At 43.7% G+C, this 24,087-nt stretch overlaps 1 protein-coding gene across 2 annotated transcripts in view; it reads right to left on the bottom strand.

Moving 5' to 3' along the window:
- The window catches only part of DOCK3 (dedicator of cytokinesis 3), a 539,706-nt gene that overhangs the window by 465,488 nt on the left and 50,131 nt on the right, over positions 1-24,087 (bottom strand). For both annotated transcript variants that reach the window (XM_075939450.1, XM_075939449.1), the window contains exon 2: positions 12,282-12,365. In XM_075939450.1, the coding sequence (XP_075795565.1) occupies positions 12,282-12,365 (84 nt within the window). The remainder of the gene's footprint in view (positions 1-12,281; positions 12,366-24,087) is intronic.

Below are 24,087 nucleotides of genomic sequence, written 5' to 3'. Positions count from 1 at the left end.
TCTCTGCAGATCTTGCGTAGGATTCTTGGGATAAGCAGTATGGGGGGGAAGGCATAGTGTAGGGGGGCTGTCCATTTGATTAGAAAGTCATCCCCCAGGGAATGTCTGCCAAGTCCTGCGCGTGAGCAGAACTGGGGGCACTTGGCGTTCTGGGTAGACGCAAAGAGGTCTATAGATGGCCATCCCCATTGGTGGAAGATTGAGTTTGCGACCTCCGTGTGTAACTCTCACTCGTGATCCGAGGTGAAGTTGCGGCTGAGTGAATCTGCTCTGGTGTTGTTTACCCCGGGCAGGTAGGATGCTATCAGGGTGACATGGTTACGGATGCATGAGTTCCACAGGTGGATAGCTTCGGCGCAGAGGGAGCGGGAGCGGGTTCCGGAGGTTGTTCGGTACTGTCCACCATCGTAAGGATGCAAGAACGTTTGGTGGAATAGTCACTGTCTTGTTGAGGGAGTGTCGTGACGGTATGTACACAATTGCTATCCAGAGTTGGAAGCATCAAAAATGCAGACGAGCGTGGTGGACTACATAGGTGGTGGAAGCCATGTGTCCCATTAGTCGGAGACAAGTACGTACTGTACTGGTAGGAGTTGTAAACATCACACTTATAATTTCTTGTATAGTTATGAAACGTTGTCGAGGTAGGTATGCTCGAGCTGTGATTGAGTCCAGGCGTGCCCCAATGAACTCTATATCTTGAACTGGGTGAAGTGTTGATTTGTTTTCGTTGACTAGAAGACCTAGACGATTGAGGAGGGATGTGGTCGTACTTATCATGGAGGCGGTTTCATCCTGTGTTGAGCCCTTTAAAAGGCAGTCATCTAGGTAGGGGAATATGATGACATTTTGTCGTCTGAGGTACACAGCGACAACTGCTAGTACCTTTGAAAATACTCTTGGAGCCAACGAGAGGCCGAAGGGGAGAACATTGTATTGAAAATGATCTGGGCCAAGCGTAAAGCGTAGATAGCGTCTGTGGGCAGGATGGATAGTTACATGGAATACGCATCTTGCAGGTCGAGGGCTGCGAACCAGTCCCCTTGATTTAGCGCAGGAATGATTGTTGTAAGTGTGACCATTTTGAAACGTTATTTCCTGAGAAACTTGTTCTGTTTACACAGGTCTAATATGGGCCTCCAGCCCCCCGTTTTTTTCTCGATCAAGAAATAGTTTGAGTAAAATCCTTTCCCGTGAAACTCTACTGGTACTCTTTCTATGGCTTCGATTGAAAGGAGTCGATCGATCTCTTGTTTTAGTAGAGTCTCGTGAGAGGGGTCCCTGAAAAGGGACGGGGTAGGGGGAAGGGTAGGTGGGTAGTGGTAAAAGGGATGGTGTAGCCTACTCAAATTATGTCTAGGACCCAGCGGTCCGATGTTACAGATTCCCATTGTGGAAGGAATGGCCGTAAACGGTGGGTAAAAAGATGGCCATGTTGCGTTGTTGCTAGATCGTGAGGGGGGTATTGCAGACCCTCAACCACATCTTCAAATTTGTTGCTTAGAGGACTGAGCAGTTGGTGGGCGGCCCTGATTAGGGCGCCTCCTCTGAAGTCGTTGTCTTGGCTTAGTGTCTCTGTGGTCGGTTGGGTCTCTGTGGTCGGTTGTATTGCCCATATCTGTAGCGACTGTATGTGTTATATGGGGTGTATCGTCTGCGTTTAAAAGGCGGTGTGTACATGCCCAATGTACGAAGAGTGGTTTTCGAATTCTTACTGTTGTGTAGCATTTCGTCTGTAGAAGCTGCAAATAATTTTTGCTTATCGAATGGTAAGTCTTCTACTTTGGGCTGAAGTTCTTGGGGAACTCCAGATGACTGTAGCCAGGAAGTTCTGCGCATGACTACCGCCGTAGCTGTAGTCCTGGCTGCGGTGTCAGCGACGTCTGTTGCCATTTGGAGAGCTGTGCGAGCGATCGTATGGCCTTCATGGACTATTGCTTTCAAGATAGATCTTTTGGATTCAAGGAGATGTGGTATCAGTTCTCCCAACTTTTAATTATCGAAATCATGATTCGCTAAGAGGGCAGAATAATTTGATATTCTTAGTTGTAGGGTAGAAGAGGAGTATATCTTCTTGACGAAGAAGTCTAGCTTTTTATGGTCTTTGTCCATATTGCCATTTTTGTATTGCGGTAACTTCGCTCTTTGCTGTGCCGATTCAACAACTAAGGAGTTGGCTTGTGGATGTATAAACAGGAAATCGTTGTCTTTTGGTGGAACGAAGTATTTTCTGTCAATCTTTTTATTAGTCGGCTGGATGGATGCGGGTGTCTTCCACAGATCCTCAGATGTTTCCATGATTGCCTCGTCAATTGGCAGGGCAATCTTACTATGCAATGTAGGATGCGGGTTCTTTAACAAGTAATGTTGTTTCTTTTGCACTTCTTGGAGGGAGATATGCTGACTTGTCGCTACTCGCTTGAATAGTTCTTGAAACTGTTTGAGGTCGTCGATCGCTACTCTATCTGATGGTATAACTGCATCGTCCTGTTGGGCACTTAGGTCGTCAGGATGTGTGATGTTTATTGATTGAATATCGGGTTCATTGTCTGAAATTCGTTCCTCCTCCTCCTCCTCTGTGTGTGTTGCCGGAGGTAGGGGCTGTAGATGAGGCAGGCTCCTTTGAGATGGTGTGGAGTGGGCTGAGGACCAGCGTCTGTATGGGTCCCAATGATCCCAGGGCCCCCATTGGGGTGGGTAAGGTGGGGGTGGGTAAGACCAATAAGGGTGCCATGGGCTTTGTTGTGGTCCAGCCCTATGATAGTATGAGCGAGACCCCCTTGGCGAAGTGTGTCGTGAAGAATATGTCGTATGTCGGTCATCATCCTGTAAGGGAGCATCTTGCAAGGACACTGGAGACATAGATCTGGGAGGGGAATGCCTTGCCAAGGATCTCCCAGGTGAGCAGTCAGTGGGAGGCAGGCATGAATGCTGCTGCCTGCTGTGAGTGTCAGACGCTGTGTTAGAGTGTTCTGTAGCAGACTCATGAGCGTGTTTCTCGCTGTCTGCTGCCGGCACCGGTGTAGAAATCTGGTTTACAGTTGCAGCCGGTGCCGGCTGTGTGTGGGGTCTCTTTTGCTGCGGTGCCGAGGGTTTGAGCGGCGCCGTCCCTTTAAGCGGCGCCGGAGTTTTCCGTGGTGCTGGGGCTTGAAGCGGAGTCGGGACTTGCAGCGGCGCCGCGGTTTGAAGCGGCGCCGGCTTTTCTTTCCGCCCCGGGTGGTTAGCGCGTTCCCGGGATGGCTCGGAGGCAGCGCGCACCGGTCCCGGTGCCGAACGCGAGGATCTTCCCTCTGCTTTGTTAGCAGGGGTCCTCTGACTTCCTTGCCCCTCTCCCTGTGTCTTTGGGGAGGAAGAAGGCGGGAGAGAGCGCGATGGTGAAGCTCTCTGCCTTGTAGTTTTTGGCGGCGGGGGGGTTTCATGCCGCGGTTCGCCCTGCTCTGTAGGCTGCAGAGCCTTTTCAAACAAAATCATCCTCAGGCGGAGCTCTCTATCCTTTCTAGCTCTCGCCGTGAGGGAAGCACAATGTGTGCAGCTATGGGGTGAGTGAGTTTCCCCCAAGCATCGAATACATTTTGTGTGGCCGTCAGAAGCCGGCATAGGCTCGTGGCACTGCTCACATTTTGCAAAGCCTGAGGAGGCAGACATAGTTCGGGAGATTCTTAATATATTAAACTGTAGATGTTTTAAGTGTTTATTTATCTGTTACTGTTGTTATAGTCCTTTCCTTTCCTTTTATGTGGTTTACTTGTTTCTCCAGCTGAGAAGCCGAGAGAGAGAGCTCCAGGGGCTCCAGTCTGAAGCGAGTTTCAGTCCCCGAAGGGAGATATTGTTGTCAGTTTTGTTCTTTTTATAAAAAAAAATTGTTGTTATTATTTTAAAGAGAAAACAAGGAAAAACTAATTTGGAATATAACAGGGGAAAAACTGTGGTAAGCTAAGTAATAGGGTATGTATACACTACCCTCCTAGTTCGAGCTAGGAGGGTAATGTAGGCATACCGCATATGCAAATGAAGCCCGGGATTTGAATTTCCCGGGCTTCATTTGCATAAGCGGGGCGCCACCATTTTTAAAACCCCGCTGGTTCACGAGGAGTAACGGTAGTTCGAACTAGGAAGCCTAGTTCGAACTACCTAGTTCGTGCCCCGTGTAGCCGCGCTGCATGGGGTTCGAACCAGCGGGGTTTTAAAAATGGCGGTGACCCGCTTATGCAAATGAAGCCCGGGAAATTCAAATCCCGGGCTTCATTTGCAAGTGCGGTATGCCTACATTACCCCGCTAGTTCAAACTAGCGGGGTAGTGTAGACATACCCATAGAAATGCAGTCTGAGAGACTGAGAGGGAGCTCCTGCTCGCTCCGTCCGCTGACGAGGGTGGTTGAAGAGGAACTGAAAGGGAAGGGGTTGAGCCGTGCGCTGCAGAGGGCGGGAAGGGCTCGAGACGCCTTCTGAGCATGTGCAGCTCAACAGGGGGGAAACTGCTTTGCAAAGCTCCAATCTGCGACTCAGGGCGACCCTTCACCTAGAGTGGAGCACCCACGGGGACACTACTCGAAGAAGAATCTTTGGTTAACTTCAAATCATTTCTTTTGAAATATCCAGAAAGTGTCTGCAATTTTTACACAAGTCTGCAAAACTCCATCAGAATAGAAAGGTCTTTTGAAAAGAATCCCACTTTGAAATCTAATAATTACATGAAATAGCGTTTCCAATATTTAGATATATATTGATGGTGCAGTGCTTATTTGAGGAATGTTATCAAGAACAGCTAAAAGATGCCAGTGCCAATCTATCCAATAATTGACAGCTATCAATGTTTAAAGGGCACAAACACATTCAGTGGTCAGCCACAGAAAATTTCTGGATGAACCCAAAATGGGATACAGTTTACTGATCTTTTTACACACACACACACACACACACACACACACACACACACACACACACACACTACACCACTCATGCTTTTATAGAGCTCTCTCTCTCTGTCATTATGATAAGTGTGGATCAAGCAACTGATACATACTGCCCCTGTTAATCCAGGATACAAAGCCATCAAATTAGGTTAACTGAGTATAAAAATCTATTTTCTTTATCTGCCTTTACTTCTGGAAAATTTCCAGAAATAAAATAGAAATAAACTGGCAAGTCCTAAGTAGTGAGGATCTGTACTAGATTTGGGAACATAAAAACTATAAGAACAAACAAACGTTCCTTTGTAAAAAGATAATTTAAGTGTAGACGCAATCCTAAATCAACTCCATGCCAAAAAGCCCCCACAAAATAAATAGGGATAAAGACAGACAGCGGAGATCACATAGGTAAAGTGTGAGGAGTGAAAAAATATATAGGGCTAACAGGGGGCTGGCCCCTTACATATAGAGGGTGGGGCTGCATGGAGAATTATAAATACCCCACAGCAAGGAAGAGCCCAGAATCATCAGGAGGAGGTTTGTAATGGGGTGTGGTCACAGAAGACCACTGGGGGCTGCTTCCTAGTGTCCTGACAAAGCCACTGACACTCATCACCTTGTTCTCTGGTGCTGGGCAAGATCTGCTGGTCTCCCCCAGAAAAGGCACAGAGCTATTACTGTGCCCCCAAAAAGCAATACAGATACTGAAACTCTTCAGGTCTGAGGAGAATGCAGTTTCACGCACAGCTTCCAGGAAACCCACTCCCAAAATGGAACCAGAACCCCAAATAAATCATTCAGGTAAGCCCCCTTTAACAATGAAAGGAAGATATACACACTGATTGCTCTTACAGGTAACAATTATTTACAATAGGCTTGATAGTAAATAAAAGTAATTTTATTTAATACAAACAGTAGGATTTAAGTGGTTGCAAGTGAAAACAGGCAAAGCAAAGTAAATTACAAATTTAAAATAACAGAAAACACATAGCTAGTTCTAACACCCTAAAGCTTATTGCCAACTTACCCTAAAACTGTTCTGATTTCAGCTAAACCTCCAAGCCAGGAAAGATCTTTTTTTCCTGGGGTCTCTGGTTATCCTCTCGGGTGTGTCCTGCCATCCAAAAACCAAAAGCCTGAAAACTTTGCATGTTAAATAGCTTCCCTATTGGGCACGAATTGGGTCCACAGAGCCAACATGCACATGGAGCCTGATTGAAAGCCAGCTCCCCATGCATATCGGCTCCAACCTGCCCCCCACACCCTCCACGTTGCTACCTCTCTATCAGAGGCTTGGCGGGGGGGTAGGGGAGAGGAGGGAAAATATGTGGATCCGGTGCTTGTGGGGAGCCTGCTTAAAGCCAGCTCCTTATGGGCACTGGTTCCCGCTCCCCCCACCTCATTGCTGCCTCTGATACAGAGGTAGCACAGGGAGTGAGGGGAATGAATGTAGTTGACAAGATTAACCTATAAGCCCAAGCTTATCAGTCAATCATATAGTCAACTACACATTGACATCCCTAGTATCCACCCTACACAGGAATAGAATGGGTAGAAGAAGAGCCTGGATTTTGATTAAAGAAGACTCAGCAAGGCAGGAACAGGCAAGGCCATAAAGCCTAGGAGCTGAATGCGGAAGCAGTTATTGATAAAGACTGCAGCAAGGCAGGCAGCTATCATTTCTAGGTAATTCCAGAGAACTAAGGTAACCAGGAATAATAGGAAGCAGACCAGGGAAGGAGCAGTGAGAGTTAAGAGGATAGAATCCAGAAATGATGAGCTTCCCTGGATTGGAATTTGGAGTAGAGGGCAAGTCTGGGTTCTCCTACTGGCCACTGTAAGGAATCATTAGGGCAGCAAAAAAAAAGACTGGCTGGGACTGTTTCCACAGAAGGACTTTGGGTAACCCTGAACGAGGGAAACATGCATGATGACCAGGTCAGAGGGCTGAGTCATGAAAAGGATGCTGTGATTCCTGGAGTGAGGCATGTCTGAAAAACAAGAGGACAATGGGAGTGGCACCACCTGAAGAGGGCACATCAACTTGCAGATCTAATCCACAGAATGGCCAGCAGGAGGTGACATTATGGTAGGTGGACCCTATGACACAGCACTTAACATGTCTGAAGACTTATGTTCCTCCTTTAGTCTTCTTGTGTCTATACTAAACATACCCAATTCTTTCTGCCCATGTTCATGGATCATATTTTCTAAACCTCTTACTTTTCTTGATATCATGTGAACATTTTGCCGATACCTTTTTTAAAAATGCGGTGCCTATAACTGGACATAGAACTTCAGCTGAGACCTCAGAATGCCAAAAAGCAAGGTACAATAACCTTTTATGCCTTATATAACACATTCCTGTTAATACATCTCAGAACAACATTTGTCTTTTTCACCACGTCGCAATGTTGATTTGTTTAATTTGTAATCTCCTGACACCCAGGATAGATTATGTTCTGCGTAGCTTGTTATTTCCCATTTTTGTGTTTGTGTGTATGATTTTTCCTTCTTATATGTAGTATTCGACATTTGTCTTTACTGCTATTTCTTTTAATGATAGAAGATTATATCTACCCCAATACTGAAAATCTTCAAGTGGCATTGGAAACCACAGTTTCTCACATGGAGGTGTGACTAGGTACAAACGGCTACTTTTAAGATCACGTGACAACAGAGGTCAAGAAGGTATTTTATCATTTAAGCCTGGCCAGAAGGGAACAGTTTTATCTTGCAAATGTAGACCTTGTTATTATAATTCATGTATATGGTATTTCAAGGTTAGCCTACTGCAATGTCCCCCTATACAGAGCTAAATTCCTTTAAAGCAATTTCGAAGGCTGAATTGGCAGAGAAGGAAGATGTCCATTTCATAAGCATCTTACTGAGAGCAAAACATCTGTCAGGTATCTGCACTAGGTATTAATGAGCTTCTGGATAGATTTTGAAGGTGTACGTTTTGACTTGAATAAGCCTTAATGGTTTACACAGTCAGTTTACCTGAGACATGACATCTCTTCCTGCAATATGACAGTTGTGAACAGCAGATGTACTGATACTAGATCTTTCTTGACATAACAAATAGTGATCAGCTCATAAGACTTTAGAATTCTACCAATCTGTGATACAATATAGACTAATCAACTTTCAAGACGTATTGCAGAAAGACTAGCTATTTCAGCTGGCCTTTAAAGAGAGTTAGGTATATATCATGAAACTGGAGTATTGACTTGAAAAATTACAAGCCAATATTTGAAGCATTTTTGTTGCCACACTGGTCGCATGATAGAAGAGACACAATATGGGTATGTCTACACTACAAAGTTAATTCGAACTAACAGCCATTAGTTCGAATTAACTTTCATAGGCGCTACACAGGCAAACCGCTAGTTCGAACTTAATTCGAACTAGAGGAGCGCTTAATTCGAACTAGGTAAACCTCATTCTACGAGGACTAACACCTAGTTCGAATTAAGTAGTTCGAATTAAGGGCTGTGTAGCCACTTAATTCGAACTAGTGGGAGGCTAGCCCTTCCCAGCTTGCCCTGGTGGCCACTCTGGGCACAACCAGGGAAACTCGTCTGCCCCCCCTCCCGGCCCCGGACCCCTTAAAGGGGCACGGGCTGGCTACGGTGCCCGTGCCAGGTGCAAGCCTGCCAGCACCCAGCCAGCAGACCCTGCACCTGGCACGGCACGAGCCAGCCACCCGCTGCCACCCAGCCCTCCACCTCTTCCCGGGACCAGGCTGGCGGCTCCCAGGAGCCTGCCCTGGGCCGCAAGAGGCAGGCGCCCGCCTGGTCTAGTGCAGAGATCGTGGACCTCATTGAGGTTTGGGGGGAAGCCTCCAACATCCACGACCTCTGCACTAGGCACAGGAAAATGGCCATCTAGGGCAGGATAGCTGCCAGCCTGGCCACCAAAGGCCACATGCGAACCCAGGAGCAGGTTTGCATGAAAATCAAGGTGGTCCAGTGAGACCCCCGACCCTGAGCTTAGAACATAAGAACATAAGAACAGCCGTACTGGGTCAGACCAAAGGTCCATCTAGCCCAGTAGCCTGTCTGCCGATAGCGGCCAACACCAGCTACCCCGGAGGGGATGGACCGAAGACAATGATCAAGCCATCTGTCTCGTGCCATCCATCTCCAGCCTTCCACAAACTTTGGGCAGGGACACCACTCCTACCCCCTGGCTAATACCACTCCATGGACCCAACCTCCATGACTTTATCTAACTTCTCTTTAAACTCTGTTATAGTTCTTCACAGCCTCCTGCAGCAAGGAGTTCCACAGGTTGACTATTTGCTTTGTGAAGAAGAACTTTCTGTTATTAGTTTGAAGCCTGCTACCCATTCGTTTCATTTGGTGTCCTCTAATCCTTCTATTATGGGAACTAATGAATAACTTTTCTTTATGCACCCTCGCTACACCACTCATGCTTTTATAGACCTCTATCATATCCCCCCTCAGACTCCTCTTTTCTAAGCTGAGAAGTCCCAGTCTCTTTAGCCTCTCTTCATATGGGACCTGTTCCAAACCCCTGATCATTTTAGTTGCCCTTTTCTGAACCCTTTCCAAGGCCAAAATATCTTTTCTGGGGTGAGGAGATCACATCTGTACACAGTACTGAAGATATGGCGTACCATAGTTTGATACTTCCCCTCCTCCTTCTTCCCCAGGCTTCCCCCTTCCAGCTCCCTCCTCCCAAGTTTCCCCCTCCCCTCTCCCACCCTCTCTCTTCTCCTCTCCCACCTCCTTTTCGCAGTCTCCCCAGAGGTTAATCTTCCCACCCCCCCATTTTCTTAAATAAAGAGAGTTTCTATTTTTGAACACACGTGTCCTTTATTTTTTATATCAGGAAGGGGAGTTAGGGAGGTGTAAGTGGAAGGAGGTGAGGGAGGAATGGGGTACGAGCCCCCGATGGGGAGGACTGGGGTGGCTCTGCGGGCTCCTCGGGGTGGAAGCTCTCCTGCAGCCCCCCGATTGACCCTACCGGATGGCAGCCTGTGGCAAGTGCAGCCGTGCTGATGGCCGAGTGCTGTGATGTGACGAGTGTGGGCATTCAGGGCACTCCAAGCCAGGACGGCTTTGCTGTCCCTCATCGAGGTAGACACGCAAGCAGGGAACCCTGAGAACTGTCTGTGCGGGGTGGGGGTCGGGTCCCTTTAAGCACAGCCCTCGGCTAGCCTGAGACAGCAGCTCCACGCTCTAAGTCCTAACCTGATGCCCTGCTGGCACTGCTTCCGGCCATCCTTAACTTTGGTTCAGGGTCCACTCAATGTGGACATGCTAGTTCGAATTAGCAAAATGCTAATTCGAACTAGTTTTTAGGTCTAGATGCACTAGTTTGAATTAGCTTAGTTCGAATTAACTAATTCAAATTAAGTTAGTTCGAATTAGTGCTGTAGTGTAGACATACCCTATGGGTGACACATCTTTTATTGGACCAATTTCTGTTAGTGAAAGAGATAAGCCTTTGAGCTACACAGAGCTCTTCTTCAGCGCTGAGAAAGCTATCCTTTGCAGGGCTGTTGCTACACTTCAAAGACAAAAGCACTGTGGGGAACACAGGGCCAACAGGGGACTCAAGCAGTCCCCCCGCTGGCCCCATGCTCCCTGCGGTGTTTCAAAGCAGTAGAATCACGGGGAGCACAGGGTTTGGTCCCGCATTCCCAGCGATGCTGCTGCTTTGAAGCAACCCTTCTTCTCCCTCCTCCCCACTGCCTTTTTCTGATAGCAGCAGCAAGGAGGGGAAGCAACTAGTTGACTAGTGTGTCGACTATCCAATAAGTACTTGCTTATCAAATAGTTGACTAGTCATTCATATCCCTAGTTTGGACCCTAATATATGTATTTGAGAGAGTTTCTTTGTCTATGTGTCTGTCTGTCCAGCTATGAGTCCATTTATCCAAGAACTTCTTCTAAATGGTAAGAGCTAGGTCCACCAAGTTTGTTATGATATTTCCTCTTATCATAACTTAAAGCAAGGTCAGAGTTTGGTTGTGCCGGGACAATGGAATATTTGTGCAATGTGACTCTTTCTCATCAAAAGGATAGGGTAAGGTGTGACAGCACGGACAATTATACCGCAGAATGACCACACAAGAGCAGCTGCTGGCCATTCTGTGCAGCCACTGCCAGCCCAGGAAAGAAGTTGGCAGACGGGCCACACAGCCCTCACTGTCCTGGGACAGTCATGGGGAGCACTCACCAGTCATCTCCACCCCCTGTCCTGAGCCAGGCCCCCCTCCCCCGGCACACACACACACTTCACAACCCCCTGCCCTGACAGGTGCATTCCTACCTCCTAACCTGCCTCCTGCACCCCTGCCCACCAACCCTGACTCCTGCATCTCCACACACACCAAGCCCACTGCCGTGACTCCGTCCTCATCCTCCAACCTTGACCCCTATGACCCTCACACTCCTAGCCTCCAGCCCTGAGCCCCCCTCAACCCTAACCCCTACCCTGACTCCCTGAACCTCTCACACCCTTAGCTGCCTGCCCAATGGACCTGAGTAATGCTGGGTAAGTCTTCTAATATGTTTTTTTATAGACAGATAATGTTCTGGAAATTAGGGATGTTAATGGGTAACTGGTTAACCCAGCCCACAGGGGTATGGTAGCTGGCTACCAGCCTGCATGGGACTGGAAGCAGTTGAACGGGAGCAGCCTCTGCCTGTGGTATGGAAGGGGGCCACTCCAGCCTATCTGCAGTAAGCGGTCCCCCATACCTGCCCTCCTTTTAATAGTTAACCAGTTAAACACTACGTTAACAAATTAAACAGGATTTAACATCCCTAGTGGAAATGGCATTTACTTTTAAGAGTAAAAAGAAGGTACAAAAGGTTAATTGCAAAACATACTCTTATATAAATACATCACTTCAACAAACTATTCTTTTTTGGTCTTGATCCCAACCAAATCACTAATATATTTCATTAAGCATATTTTCAAATACTTATAAAAAATAAATAATATTGGCAAGCTCATTTTAATAAGAGGAGCATAAAAACTACAAAATATGATTGGAAATCTACGTATTTGTTCAAAAGTCAACATGATGAAAATATACCATCAGACACAACAACCATAAAACTCTCAAGCCAGGGTTCAAACATTTTCTGGACAGATGGTTTACTTAAACATGCTGACCTCCTATCAGACTGGATTACTGCCAGTAATGCTCTAGTCTTTCCTATAGAAAGTGGGTCAAATGAGGTTTTATCAGAGTATTTTGATGTTCTGATTCATCACGTCCCTAAAATGATTTATTAAAATCCACAACTATGTATCATTTTATATATTTCTACTGAAAATAAGGTTTATCTTTAGGAACACACCCATTCTCCAATCCATCATACTAACCTTCACATTTTTCCAGGATCTGGACAGTTTCTCCTAGTTCCAAGACTAAGCCTTGTGGTACAGATCCTCGGAAGCTGCATATCACTAGAAAAAAACAAAAGATAAAAGGTTACATATTGTCTTGTTTTATTCTTAAAAAACAAAAAAAGACTCACATATTAGCTTAATTTATACATAAATAGCTGTTACACATCTGCTAAAAAATCTTTTCCATTTTGTGAATTATTTTCTCTGGCACATTTTCTCTCTGCCATCACAAACTTGAACACCATTATGTTTAAATAAGATCCATACTTTTCAAAAAATATCTATAGGGTTGAGGAAGACGTTTTTATAACTGATCCCACATGAACTCATGCTGTATACCAAGATTCACTTCATCTCCACAACTTGCCAAGTGCAAGAAAAAGCACTGATTTTATTTGGATAAGGCATCTTATCCTTGATCATTAATAAACTAAAAAGGGAGGTAGATTGCAGGATTACTTTTCTCCAACATTTCTATTCATCTTAAAGCCTGGTCTGGTACTAATTTACTATAGGAAAGCTGTTATTTTTCTATATTTATGATTAAAACTATTAGAGAATGTTTTTATTCAGAAATATTGAACAGGTTGTATGGTTTTAGAATTTAGAGATTACAGACTTAAGTGTTTCTTTTCTTCTAGGTTTTTATTAATTAATTACTATAGAAAAATCACTTTATGAAATATTCTGTCATACAATGAATGTAGGAAAATATCAATAAAATAAATCACTACTCAAAATCTCAAATCTAACAAGAAAGGAATTCTTTGTTGGAAATGAATAGCAAGGTCTCTTTTACCCATGATATTTATGAAAATGCCATAGTGGCATGGCTACTGTTTGGGCGAGTGTGGGGGGGAAGGTTGTATTTTTTTTTTTATTACTAGGACATGTCAATAGTAACTAGGATTGCAAATAAATATGATTATTCTTTTTAAAACCTTTGTATCTATAAATATCTATTATGGACACATCAGAGATTTGTTTATTAAAAACAGAAAACCCACTCTCTCCTGAGGAACTAAATTTAAGATGATTTGTATATATTGACAATATTCATCATGTACTACCATTTTACACTTGCACATAGAGAGAGAGAGAGAGAGGGTAGGTCTACACTTGCAGCCTATTTCGGAATAGGGCTGCAAATGTAGGCATTCTAATTTGCAAATCAACCCCGGGATTTAAATACCCCGTGCTTGATTTGCATCTTCCTGGCCAGGTGCCATTTTTTGAAATTTACAAGCCCGGAATAACTGCCCGCGTCTACACGCAGCAGTGAAACGGGTGTTTGAAATAAAGCCCTATTTCGAACTACCTGTTATTCTTCCTGCAATGAGGTTTAACAGGTAATTCGAAATAGGGCTTTATTTCGAATGCCTGTTTCACTGCCGTGTGTAGACACGGGTAGTTATTCTGGGCTTGTAAATTTCAAAAATGGCGCCCAGCTGGGAAGATGCAAATCAAGTGCGGGATATTTAAATCCCGGGCTTGATTTGCAATTCCGAATGCCTACATTTGAAGCCCTATTCCGAAATAGGCTGCAAGTGTAGACATACCGAGAGAGAGAGAGAGAGAACGAGAGAGAGCGCAGAGGTTTACAAGAGAAATACTGTACATGAGTTGAATTAGTGAACTCCAGTGGAGAATAATATATCTGGGCTAACGCTACAGAAATATCTTTTCCTTTAAAATTGAATTCAAGACTAAGGGCCTAATTGTACTATTCAATTAAGCTGCTTTTCACTTTTTTCCTTCATCCAGGTATTTTCATATGACTAAGAGCGACTCTGGAGAGTTCTGCATATAATACCCATCCATGCAGAAGGGACAGCTTTCTCAGGAACTGGATCAATACTGTGGAAAAAAATCCCACAAGAACTATAGACTATCACAAACACCACTTTATTCTTCTCCAAATGCCAATCACTTGAGCTGGCAAAGAAGTCCCAACTGAACTATTCCAGCTGGCACAATTCAAAGCATACCTTAATGTGCTCTAATTATGTTAGGGGTTTTCTAGCTTCTAGCAGTTTCATGGTAAAAAAGTAAACAGGTGACTTAGGCTACATCTAGACTACAGGCTTCTTTTGGAAAAAGCCTTTTTTGGAAGAGATCTTCCAAAAAAAATTTCTTCCGAAAGAGAGCGTCCACAATCCAAAAGTGCATCGAAAAAGTGATCTGCTTTTTCGAAAGAGAGCATCCAGACTGAATGGATGCTCTCTCGCATGTTGCTATGCACGGAATGTCCATCAGGGCACCTGTGCTTTTTCTTCTTTCCTCTTCTTCCAAAAGAACTCCCTCTTCCCTGTCCACACACACCTTTTTGAGAAAGAGATCTTTCTTAAAAAGGCTTCTTCCTCATAGAATGAGGTTTACCAATGCCGGAAAAACCCCTCTGTCCTTTTGATTTTCTTGCGGAAGAATGCAATTGCAGTTTGGATGTTCCTCAAGTTTTGTTGGAAAAACAACTGTTTTTCCGATCAAACTCTGTAGTATAGCCCTTAGAAATGGCCTTTTCCCACTGCTAAGATCAGTGTAGCTAAGACTAAGTTAAAAAGAAAAATTACCATCACATTATTGTTGTAGCGGGTAACAAGATAATGAAAAGAGGGGAAGATGATAAAGCTGCAAAGAATTTATATTCATAACAATAACTATGCTACCTAGCTCTTATAAAGAGCTTTACATCAGTACACCTCAAAGCACTTCATTACAGATATTACAGATGTGTTAACTATGACACCGAAAGGGGAAGTGACTTACCCAAAATCACCCATCAGGACAGGAAAAACTGGAATGGATTAATAAAACCAAATTTTTTATTACGGTTTGGACCACCCTGGTCCTGCACCCTATCGGTCCCGAATGAGGGAATTTGCCAGACCAGGGGAGGTTCCCTGCTGGCAGCTTTCTAGACCAGTGGTTCCCAATTACCAGTCCGCAGACCAGTGCCAGGCCATGCCCCAATGGCTTGATGATTGGGTTGGCAGGGTTCCTTGTAAGCTGCACGGCAGTGTGGCCAAGCAGCTGCTAATTGAGCCGATGTGCTGTGGCTGGAGCTGGGGCAGTGGTAAGGCTGTCCCTACTGAGGCAGCCTCACTGTGGCCCCTGTTCCAGCTCCATCAGCCGCTATGCGGGGCCGTGTTCAGAGCAGCTGCTCTGGTGGCCAGGGCTGCATAGAGGGCAGCTGCAGCTAGAGGAGAAGCTCCTGATGCCCCCATGCCAGTCTCCTGCCCCGGTTCTCATGCAGGAGGAGAGACTGAGGAACTAGCTGCCCCGCGAGCCCACTCTTCTCCGGCCCATGCTGATGCTGCCTGGCAGCTCCCTCCTACCTCCCCACTTGGCAGAAGCATCCCCCGACCTCCAGCTGCTTCCAGCCCAGCCAGAGCACACATACAGGGACTGGCCACTGCCCAGCCTCACTGAGCCCTGGGGGCTAGCTCAGGGACCCCCTGGTGGGGACAGTCAGGGTTGAGCAGGGGCCGCCATTACACAGGTGACTGAGGTGGGGGGACCAAACGGAAAACGTCCTCGAAGCTGGAGTTAGCAGCCCGCCATTTTCAGCCCTGCCTCTCCCTGGCTTGGTCCCCTCTTTTGCTCATACTCCTCGCCCCCTCCTTCCCTTCTTCTCCATCTTCCCCTGGTTCCCTTATTATGTGCGTACAGATGCAATGTAAAATAACATGTCACCGCTCAACATTAATTACCATAATGAACACACAAATATGCAAATAAATTAATTACCTAATGAACATGCAAATGTTTCTATGCAGTCCGCCAAAAAGTTTTCAATGAATTTGCTGGTCCATGGTATAAAAACAGTTGGCACCACTGCTCTAGTCATCTGTTGGCTCCGCTTTTGGCTCTGGGTGGTCACTCTGCTAACAGCCCCAGCTGGCTGCCTACCGATGTTCCCAGCTTGGTGAGCCGCTGTGCAGCTTTGGCCCAGCTCTTCTACTGGGCTGCCATCTCCACCCTACCTCATTCCCACACCAGGCTGCCACAGCCCGGTCCACCTGCTGCACTGTCATGGCCCTGGATCCAGCTCCCTTACCGGGCTGCCATGTGGCCCCAGGTTGCTTTGGCTCCAGCTCCCCAGCATGCGTGGCTCCGGCCCCCTGCTAGGCTGCCATATGACCCCGACTTTCCTGCTGTGCTGCCACTCAACCCCATCCCTGGCTCCCATGCCGGCCCCTCCTCGCACGACCCTGACTCTCCTGCCAGGCTGTAGCTAGCTCCGCCAGGCTCCCAGCAGCCAGCTGTCCTGCTGCCTGACTCCCGGCCACTGGGGCTCTCTGGCCTGGGAACTTCTGTGGGCCAGCAGTCATAGCTTAGGGAGGTATAACCTGTACTTAAATCTGATATTTTGTATTTTGTTATATTATAATATTTTCTTTTTTAAAAATTTACTACTTTAAAATAAAATCTGAATTTAATACAAGATATCCAAGGTCTATACTACTTATAATCTCTTTAAACATTTTAATAAAAACTACGCTGAAACTATGAGCCTCCATCAAAAACTGAGTTAAAGGCTGCTTTTCTGTATAAAGAAAGAATCAGAGGATAAACATCTAACTTTTGAGGTCAAGCTTTATAAATATGGCACAACAGATCAGCCTAAGTAACTTAGGAGACTGTTTCATTTTCAAGATACTTAAGCAGGTAGAAACTTAAGTACAAATCACTTTCACTTCGTCATATTAGAAAATTTTCCCATGCTGACCTGAAATAACCAGTTTAATTCAGACTTCAATTAATCCCTCTGTTTAATATATCATTTAACTGTAAATGTGAAACATTTAACAGAGAAATTAAATGTATCCAAAAATCCTTAAGGTTTCGTGTAATAAAAATAAGATTTATAAGCAATTGTGCATTTAATTAAATTCCTATTACCGCCCGAACGCAGCTTGATACAAAGCACGAGCAAAAAGTTAACTATCTAGTAAATAAACAATATATCATACAGCATTTTCTAACATACTACAAATGTACAAGAGTCTCAGATATGAAAATAAGCTATATAATTGCCCAAAGAAATGTATGTTCTAGTGTATTCTCCTAGACAGCAAAAAGAGTTACTGTGACAGGGTCAGCTAGACGGCTATAGGATAGTAACAGAAGGCAAGTTATTACCCCCAGATTAAATAGATCTCCTTACTTTGAGTAAAGTAAAAAGGGCTAATCCAGAACAATCAGGAAAACTTGCCAGAAAACTTGCCACACTGTAGAAGCATCTGTTAACAGGGCTAGTATGATTGCTAACACAATCCTGTCTCAAGCCTAGCTGACTTTTCTTCAGCATACTCATAATAAAAGAAATGGAAAGGAAGGTATGGTTCAAGGAAACACAGGAACTGATTGAAAAGAGATTAGCCTTGATCTCAGAATCTGCACACAAACTTGATTTTATTTGAATAGTAACCATGGAAATAAAAGTGAAACTATGAACTCATAAGTTAATTATTTTTTTATTATACCAAATACATCAGGTAACAGAAATCACATCTTGTTTTAAACTATTGCAGCCTAGCTGACAACTTCATAATAAACTGGCTCCAACTGGTGTTTGTCTTCATTCTCACAAGCTTTACCTTTCATAATCATGTTACTTTAAGAGCAGTAGGTGTTAACTTTTGTAACATCATTTCTCAAATGTGTGGTAAAGTAAGGATTAGCTGGGTTTGGGGGGGAGTGCACAAGACTTATAAATTCAGATGGACAGACTCTTCACAAATGAGGAGGTTGAACAGAGGTTAACTGGGAGACCTTAACCAGTTTCTTTTTCTTGAGGTGGGAGCTCAGTTTTCAAAACCCTGAGAAACTCAAGTTCCTAGTGACAGTTTACTGACTTTCTCTTTGTGCTGCTTTTTTTTCCATCTAGTCTAACCAAAATAAAAAGTGAATCCTATACAATGTCATATGAAACTGCTGACATTATAAACTTTAATGTTTCTCATACAATAACAATAATAATACATGCAGTGTTAAAAATAACAATCTTTTTTTCCAAGTCTACTAATACCTTCTTCCTTCATTTAGCAACCAAAACTGGAGGCTAAGGATATAACATGGGAAGCAATTACTAAAACACTTTTCTACACTGTTTATTCTGCTATAGGAGCTTGTGGTCTATTCATCTCTTGCAGGGAAACAAACTTTTGAATTCAGATCCTATTAAGTAAATTATTACAGTTTCCGTTATTTATTTCATAACATAAATGCACTTGGGTTCCTTTAAGTCATTAGTTTTTGTAAATCTTTTCTGTTTTGTGTTTGTGCTATTACATTATTTTATCAGACATTAACGAGAATAAGGGTATATTCTGTCAAGAGCTCCCTTTCTACGCAGCCATTATAAATGTTATCGGAAAACCACCATTGAAAAGAGTATCTAATCATCTGAATAGAGGAAAGATTTGAGTCACCATTTCTGGCAAATCCAAACTATATAATGCTGTATGGCTTATTAAACATTTTAGCTCAAATTATGCTGTTGTAGGCAAACCAGATATAATGGACCAGATCCTCTGGTCTGAACAAATTATACTTAGTGCATAGCTACATTTATTCCCCCTTCCCTGTCCCAGGTATTATCACGGATCTGTACAGTCCCTGGTATATAACTGCTTTTACTCAGGACAAACTTCTCACAGTCCCAATAGGCTATCCTAAAAGCCATGCTCAATGGGAGTACTGGTCACACCTTCTTTTGCCTGGATATCTACCATAAGTCAAAAGCAGGGTTATACAATAGCTGCCTGAGTAAGACATTGTTCTTGAGACAGTTAAACTGGATGGCTGTGTCTACACTGCACCCCTTTTCCAGAAAAGGGATGCAGATGAGACAAGTCGGAATTGCAAATGAAGCGGGGGATTTAAATATCCCCCGCTTCATTTGTATAAACATGGCTGCCACTTTTTTCCAGTTCGGGGATTTGCCGGAGAAAAGAGCCAGTCTAGACGGGATCTTTCGGAAAATAAAGCCTTTTCCGAAAGATCCCTTATTCCTGATTTTAAGAGGAACAACAAAGGCTTCCCTTGTTGACTGATCCACGTCTAGACTGCTGAGCTGCGCCGGATCAGCTGACGGTAGGCACAGCGTGGCAGCCATTTTTATTTTAATGAAGCAGGGATTATTTAAATCCCTGCTTCCTTGACTATGTCGGGTAAACTAGTTTACATGGCTCCATCGACAGAGCCATGTAGTCTAGACATACCCAAAGTTTTGAATTCTAAGCTCTCTCAAGGTGTGCTGTGCTTCTGTGGCCATCAGAAATATTAAACAATTTCATGAAAAAGATTGAGCAATGTGTTCTCTGGCCTTTACATGTCTTTCCTAGAAATGTGAAATTATATTCTATACAGGCTTTGTTTGTTTCTAACTGAATTTCTAGTAGGAATGTAAGAGCCACCTAAATTGGTTAAATTGTAAAACTATGTGTTTAATCAGTTAACCACCAGCTGCAGACAGTGGGGCTGTTCCAGCCCCAGGTCTGCTGCAGCTGGCAGGAGGCTGCTCTGGCCCTGCTGGCCTGCTACAACTGGGGTCCTGCTGGCTGGGCTGCCATGAGATGGGGGGCTGCTCCCTCTGCCCAAGCCCTCCAGTTAACCGGTTACCGAGTTAGCATGCCAGTAAGGCTAATGCTTGCCAGGTAACTGGTTAACCTTCTACATCCCTAATTTCTGCTAAGCAGGAACAGGGCTGATCACCTTCCTATACGTGATGCTAGTACACCAGTCAACCAGTGGAACTTCACTCACCCTTTACATCAAGAGCAGTACTTCTCCAACCAGTTTTTGTTTTTCCTTCACAGGATTCAGACCTGTGAACAACTCCTACACCTGTTAAATGATGGCAGCTGCAGCAACTCTAACAGGTTAGACAGGTTGAAAGCAAATTGACTTAACCTATTTTAATTAGGATGCAAATCAGCAAGCAAAAATCTTTGATTTAAGCTTGATTTCAATGAGTTTTAATTCCATTTTGAATATGTTTTCAGTTATTTTGGGAGTTCTTTTCTTAAAGAAAGATTGATCCTCATTAGTTGGTAGCCATTTAAATATGGTTATCTGTGATTAAACACAGCCAAATCTGGTGTTTCTTTTTACTAACGAACATATACAACTATATGTATTCAATCAGTTATCTAGCATAACTTACATTTATTCAAATTTTAAATTTTTATGTTAGAAAGAGACGAGTCTTACGCTTTTCTTTAATTATATATACACGCGTGAGCGTGCGTGCGCGCACACATGCATGCCTGTAATTTGTGTCAGACCTCGATTGGGAAATTTGGAAATTCAAATTAAATGTACAAAAATAGCATTTTATATTTTTATTCATTAAAATTACCTTAAATATTGGATAAATAAGGAAAAAATATCAAAACATGTTTTGCACATAAAACTAATTAATTAAACAAGGGGATATTTTCTATAATTAATCTTCTTCTAATATACAAATCGATATCCAGACTGTTCAGCAATATAACTGCTGCATCATCAAGGTAGCAAAAAGTTGCAATCCACTCTCCAATAGTCTCATTGTGCACGCTATACAACCTTCCTGATCATCTGCATTGCTAGCCTGCAGGTACACTGTGAAGACTGGGCTAAACCAAATTTCTGCATTGTGGAAGCCACCCTATTCAATGCAGTAAGCAGGTTGTTAATTGTCATCATGGCCCTGCACTGTAAGTTGCAAACAGGTGGGCGTCTGAGGGTTTTCCATATGCCTCTCTCATTCTAGAATTGCTGCCAGCTTGCATGGATATGATTCCATTATTAGGCACTGGACATGAATACATGAATGACAACTATAAGTACATGTCATGAAGTCAGCAGGAAACAGGTATTTTCTTATGGAGATGGGAAGATATCTTGTAGGAAATCCACATTGCTTATTTGCACCTATTGGAACCATTATCAGTCTACCGTAAGGCCAATTGTTCTTATCCATTATAATCATCCATTCAGTTTTATGGGTGATAGTATCTTAAAGTAAATGTCTATCTGTAGTAATGATTGTTACCGGTCCTTTAAAACTGCCCCTCAAGATTTTAAAACTAGCAGATACCACCTTCTTAACATGGTTTTTATTCATAGACTGGAAGAAGAAAACAAGCTTCCCCATCCCCGCTTCAATTCCCAGTTGGCTTATTTACTTTAAAATGAACTAGTCATCACATGGAACTAATTGAATTAACTGAAATTAAGAAAATATTTTATTTACACCTGAAAAAGAGGTTAATGCTATCAAAAGGTGATGTAGCACCTCAACAAACTGTTTCCTGTTGCTTAGCCACTGATTTCCATCAATTCAGTAATCTAACTTTCTTTAAAAGTCATCAGAAGACATATACTAGTTAATATTAGTTTTATATTTACATTTATAGGATTGCAATTGATTGTAACTTTAGACCTTAACATAAGTAATCAACTTCAAATATATTAAAAATATATTTATTTTTAAATATATACCTGTATAATTTACAAAATTCTGATTTAAATTCTTAAAACGTGTTTATATTTTAAGTCATTGATTTTTATCCATTTGGCTTTCCGTAAAAGAAAACTAAGTTGTGGTCTCACTTACAGAAGCGAAACCATCAGTAATGCCCAACCCAATCCCCCTCCTTCCCCCTTCCTTCCCCAGAGCCAAACACCTCTCCTCCCTGCTGTCACCCAATCCCCCTTCTCCCCCAACCTTATGTCCAGGTCCCAAAGCAGTTGCCTGTGCTCAGCAACCAGCTGCTAACATGTGCAGGATGGACGCTATGTGCGTTGGGGACCGTGAGCGGAACGGCGTGGGCCATGAGTGCGCATGCGGCTCATAGCGGCCTGGCTGTGAGAGCGGCTGACCTGAGTAGTTCCGAACTATCCGGCATCCAGTTGTCCGGCATTCCTGACTATTGGATTTTTCCTGTAATTGTATAATCCAAAATACTAGATTTGAACATCAAGCACTGCTTAAAAGATATCAATTCAGAAAAAGATCAACTCAAATAATCTGCAACATAGCTGAGTTAGAAAATTCTAAACTGATGGCATCCCATAACATGAACTAGGAACAAGAAATCGTAAAATGTCAAATCTACCCCTCTTCCAGCTGATGAATTTCAGCAAAGAATAAGCCTACTCACAGGACAAAAGCTCACTGCTTCATTCAGAAAAGCAATCTAACCAATCCTCAAAATCATCAAAATTGATACAGAAAAGGTAAATTAACTGTAACAATTCAAGAAAAACACCTCTGAAGTCCTCTGCTCAACGAGCAGCAGAAGTCAAAATCCATAGTGTTAGGATTTATACAGAATGGGATGGAAAATTAAAATGTTTTGCCATTATAAAAAAATTGGTACATCCTCATCTGAAATGCTGTGTTCAATTATGCTTATCCTACCTAAAAATTAGGTATAAAAATAGAGGAGGTTCAGAAAACTAATATCTATATCTCTATATAGCCGTCCCCAGGTTACGAACGCGTTATGGACCAAACACTTGGCCGTAACTCGGAATAGTCGTAACTCGGAATCCTTTGAGTTACATTGTGACCACGCTGTTCGTAAGCATGGATCACGTTCAGAACTTGGGAGCCCGCATTTACGACCACTTTGGTCGTAAGTGCGGATGGTCGGTCGTAAGTCAAGGTGGCTGTAAGTCATAACTTAAAGCAAGGTAAGGGTTGGTTGTGCAGGGGGGAGGGCCTGAAGTTATTTGGGCAACTATGCTGGTGCAAGTCACACTATTCAACAGGTTTCCAGGGGATATTTCAGCTTCCCAATGGCATCAGAAGGGAGTGCCCAAACACAGAGCAAATAGGACCACAGGACTCCACTTCTATGCTCACTCCCTCCCCACTGGATCCTAGTTAATTCCCAACAGTGATTCAAGGCCTTAGTCCTGATGTTCAAAACCCTTCTGGGTATGTTCATACTATAGCTAGCAGCAAGCCTCCTATCCCAGGTAGACAGACTTGCACTTGTTGAGCTAGTGTCCTAAAAATAATAGAGGACATTACTGCTTGGCCTGCATCTCAGGCTGCACAGTCTCAGAGACTGGAGAGCCCAAAGTGCAGTCCAAGCCACATTGTCCATACTGCTATTTTAGAGTGCTAGCTCAAAACCTGCTAGTGTGACTTTGTTTACCCAAGCTAGGAGATTATCACCCAATTGCACTATAGACATGCCCTAAATAGCTCAGGAGTTAGCTCTGGGAGAATGTCAGAGAAACTCAGGAAAAAGTAATAAAATCTTGTGCTAAAGAATTCCCACAAAGGGGTCTCATAATTAGAAACAAGCTACAAGAGAAGATTAGATGATCTGCAAATCTGATTAATTGTATGTAAGCAGGGGCTGAACTGCTGCTTGCTATCAGAACTAAACAATTGTAGTGGGCACACCCACCCCTCAAAAGGAGGGGTGAGTGTGCCCACTACAATTGTTTAGCTCTGCAAGGTAATTAACTTAACTGTTGATACATAAATACAGCTCAGGAGAGAATACGAGGTGTGGCTATGTAAATCCCATTCAGCCAGGGCTGATGGAGGGTCAGTGTTGGAATGGAATGTGGAGAATTATAAATAATTTGGGACTGTTGTGGGGGTCACTAATCATGCTACCCCTAAATGTGGGAACTGTAAAACATGCCACCAGTATTTGCAGGAGAGACACCACCATCATGGTAAGAGGTCTTGGAGGAACAAGCCTCCCCCCTTCCAGAGTCGAGTGAACTGAGCTGGGGGGAAGGGTTAAAGGGCTTAAGTCAG

This window comes from Pelodiscus sinensis, chromosome 11, assembly GCF_049634645.1.
Source record: "Pelodiscus sinensis isolate JC-2024 chromosome 11, ASM4963464v1, whole genome shotgun sequence".
In the NCBI taxonomy this organism is placed as follows: domain Eukaryota; kingdom Metazoa; phylum Chordata; order Testudines; family Trionychidae; genus Pelodiscus; species Pelodiscus sinensis.
The sequence above is the reverse complement of the archived record's forward strand: the minus strand, read 5'-3'. Positions and strand labels throughout refer to the sequence as shown.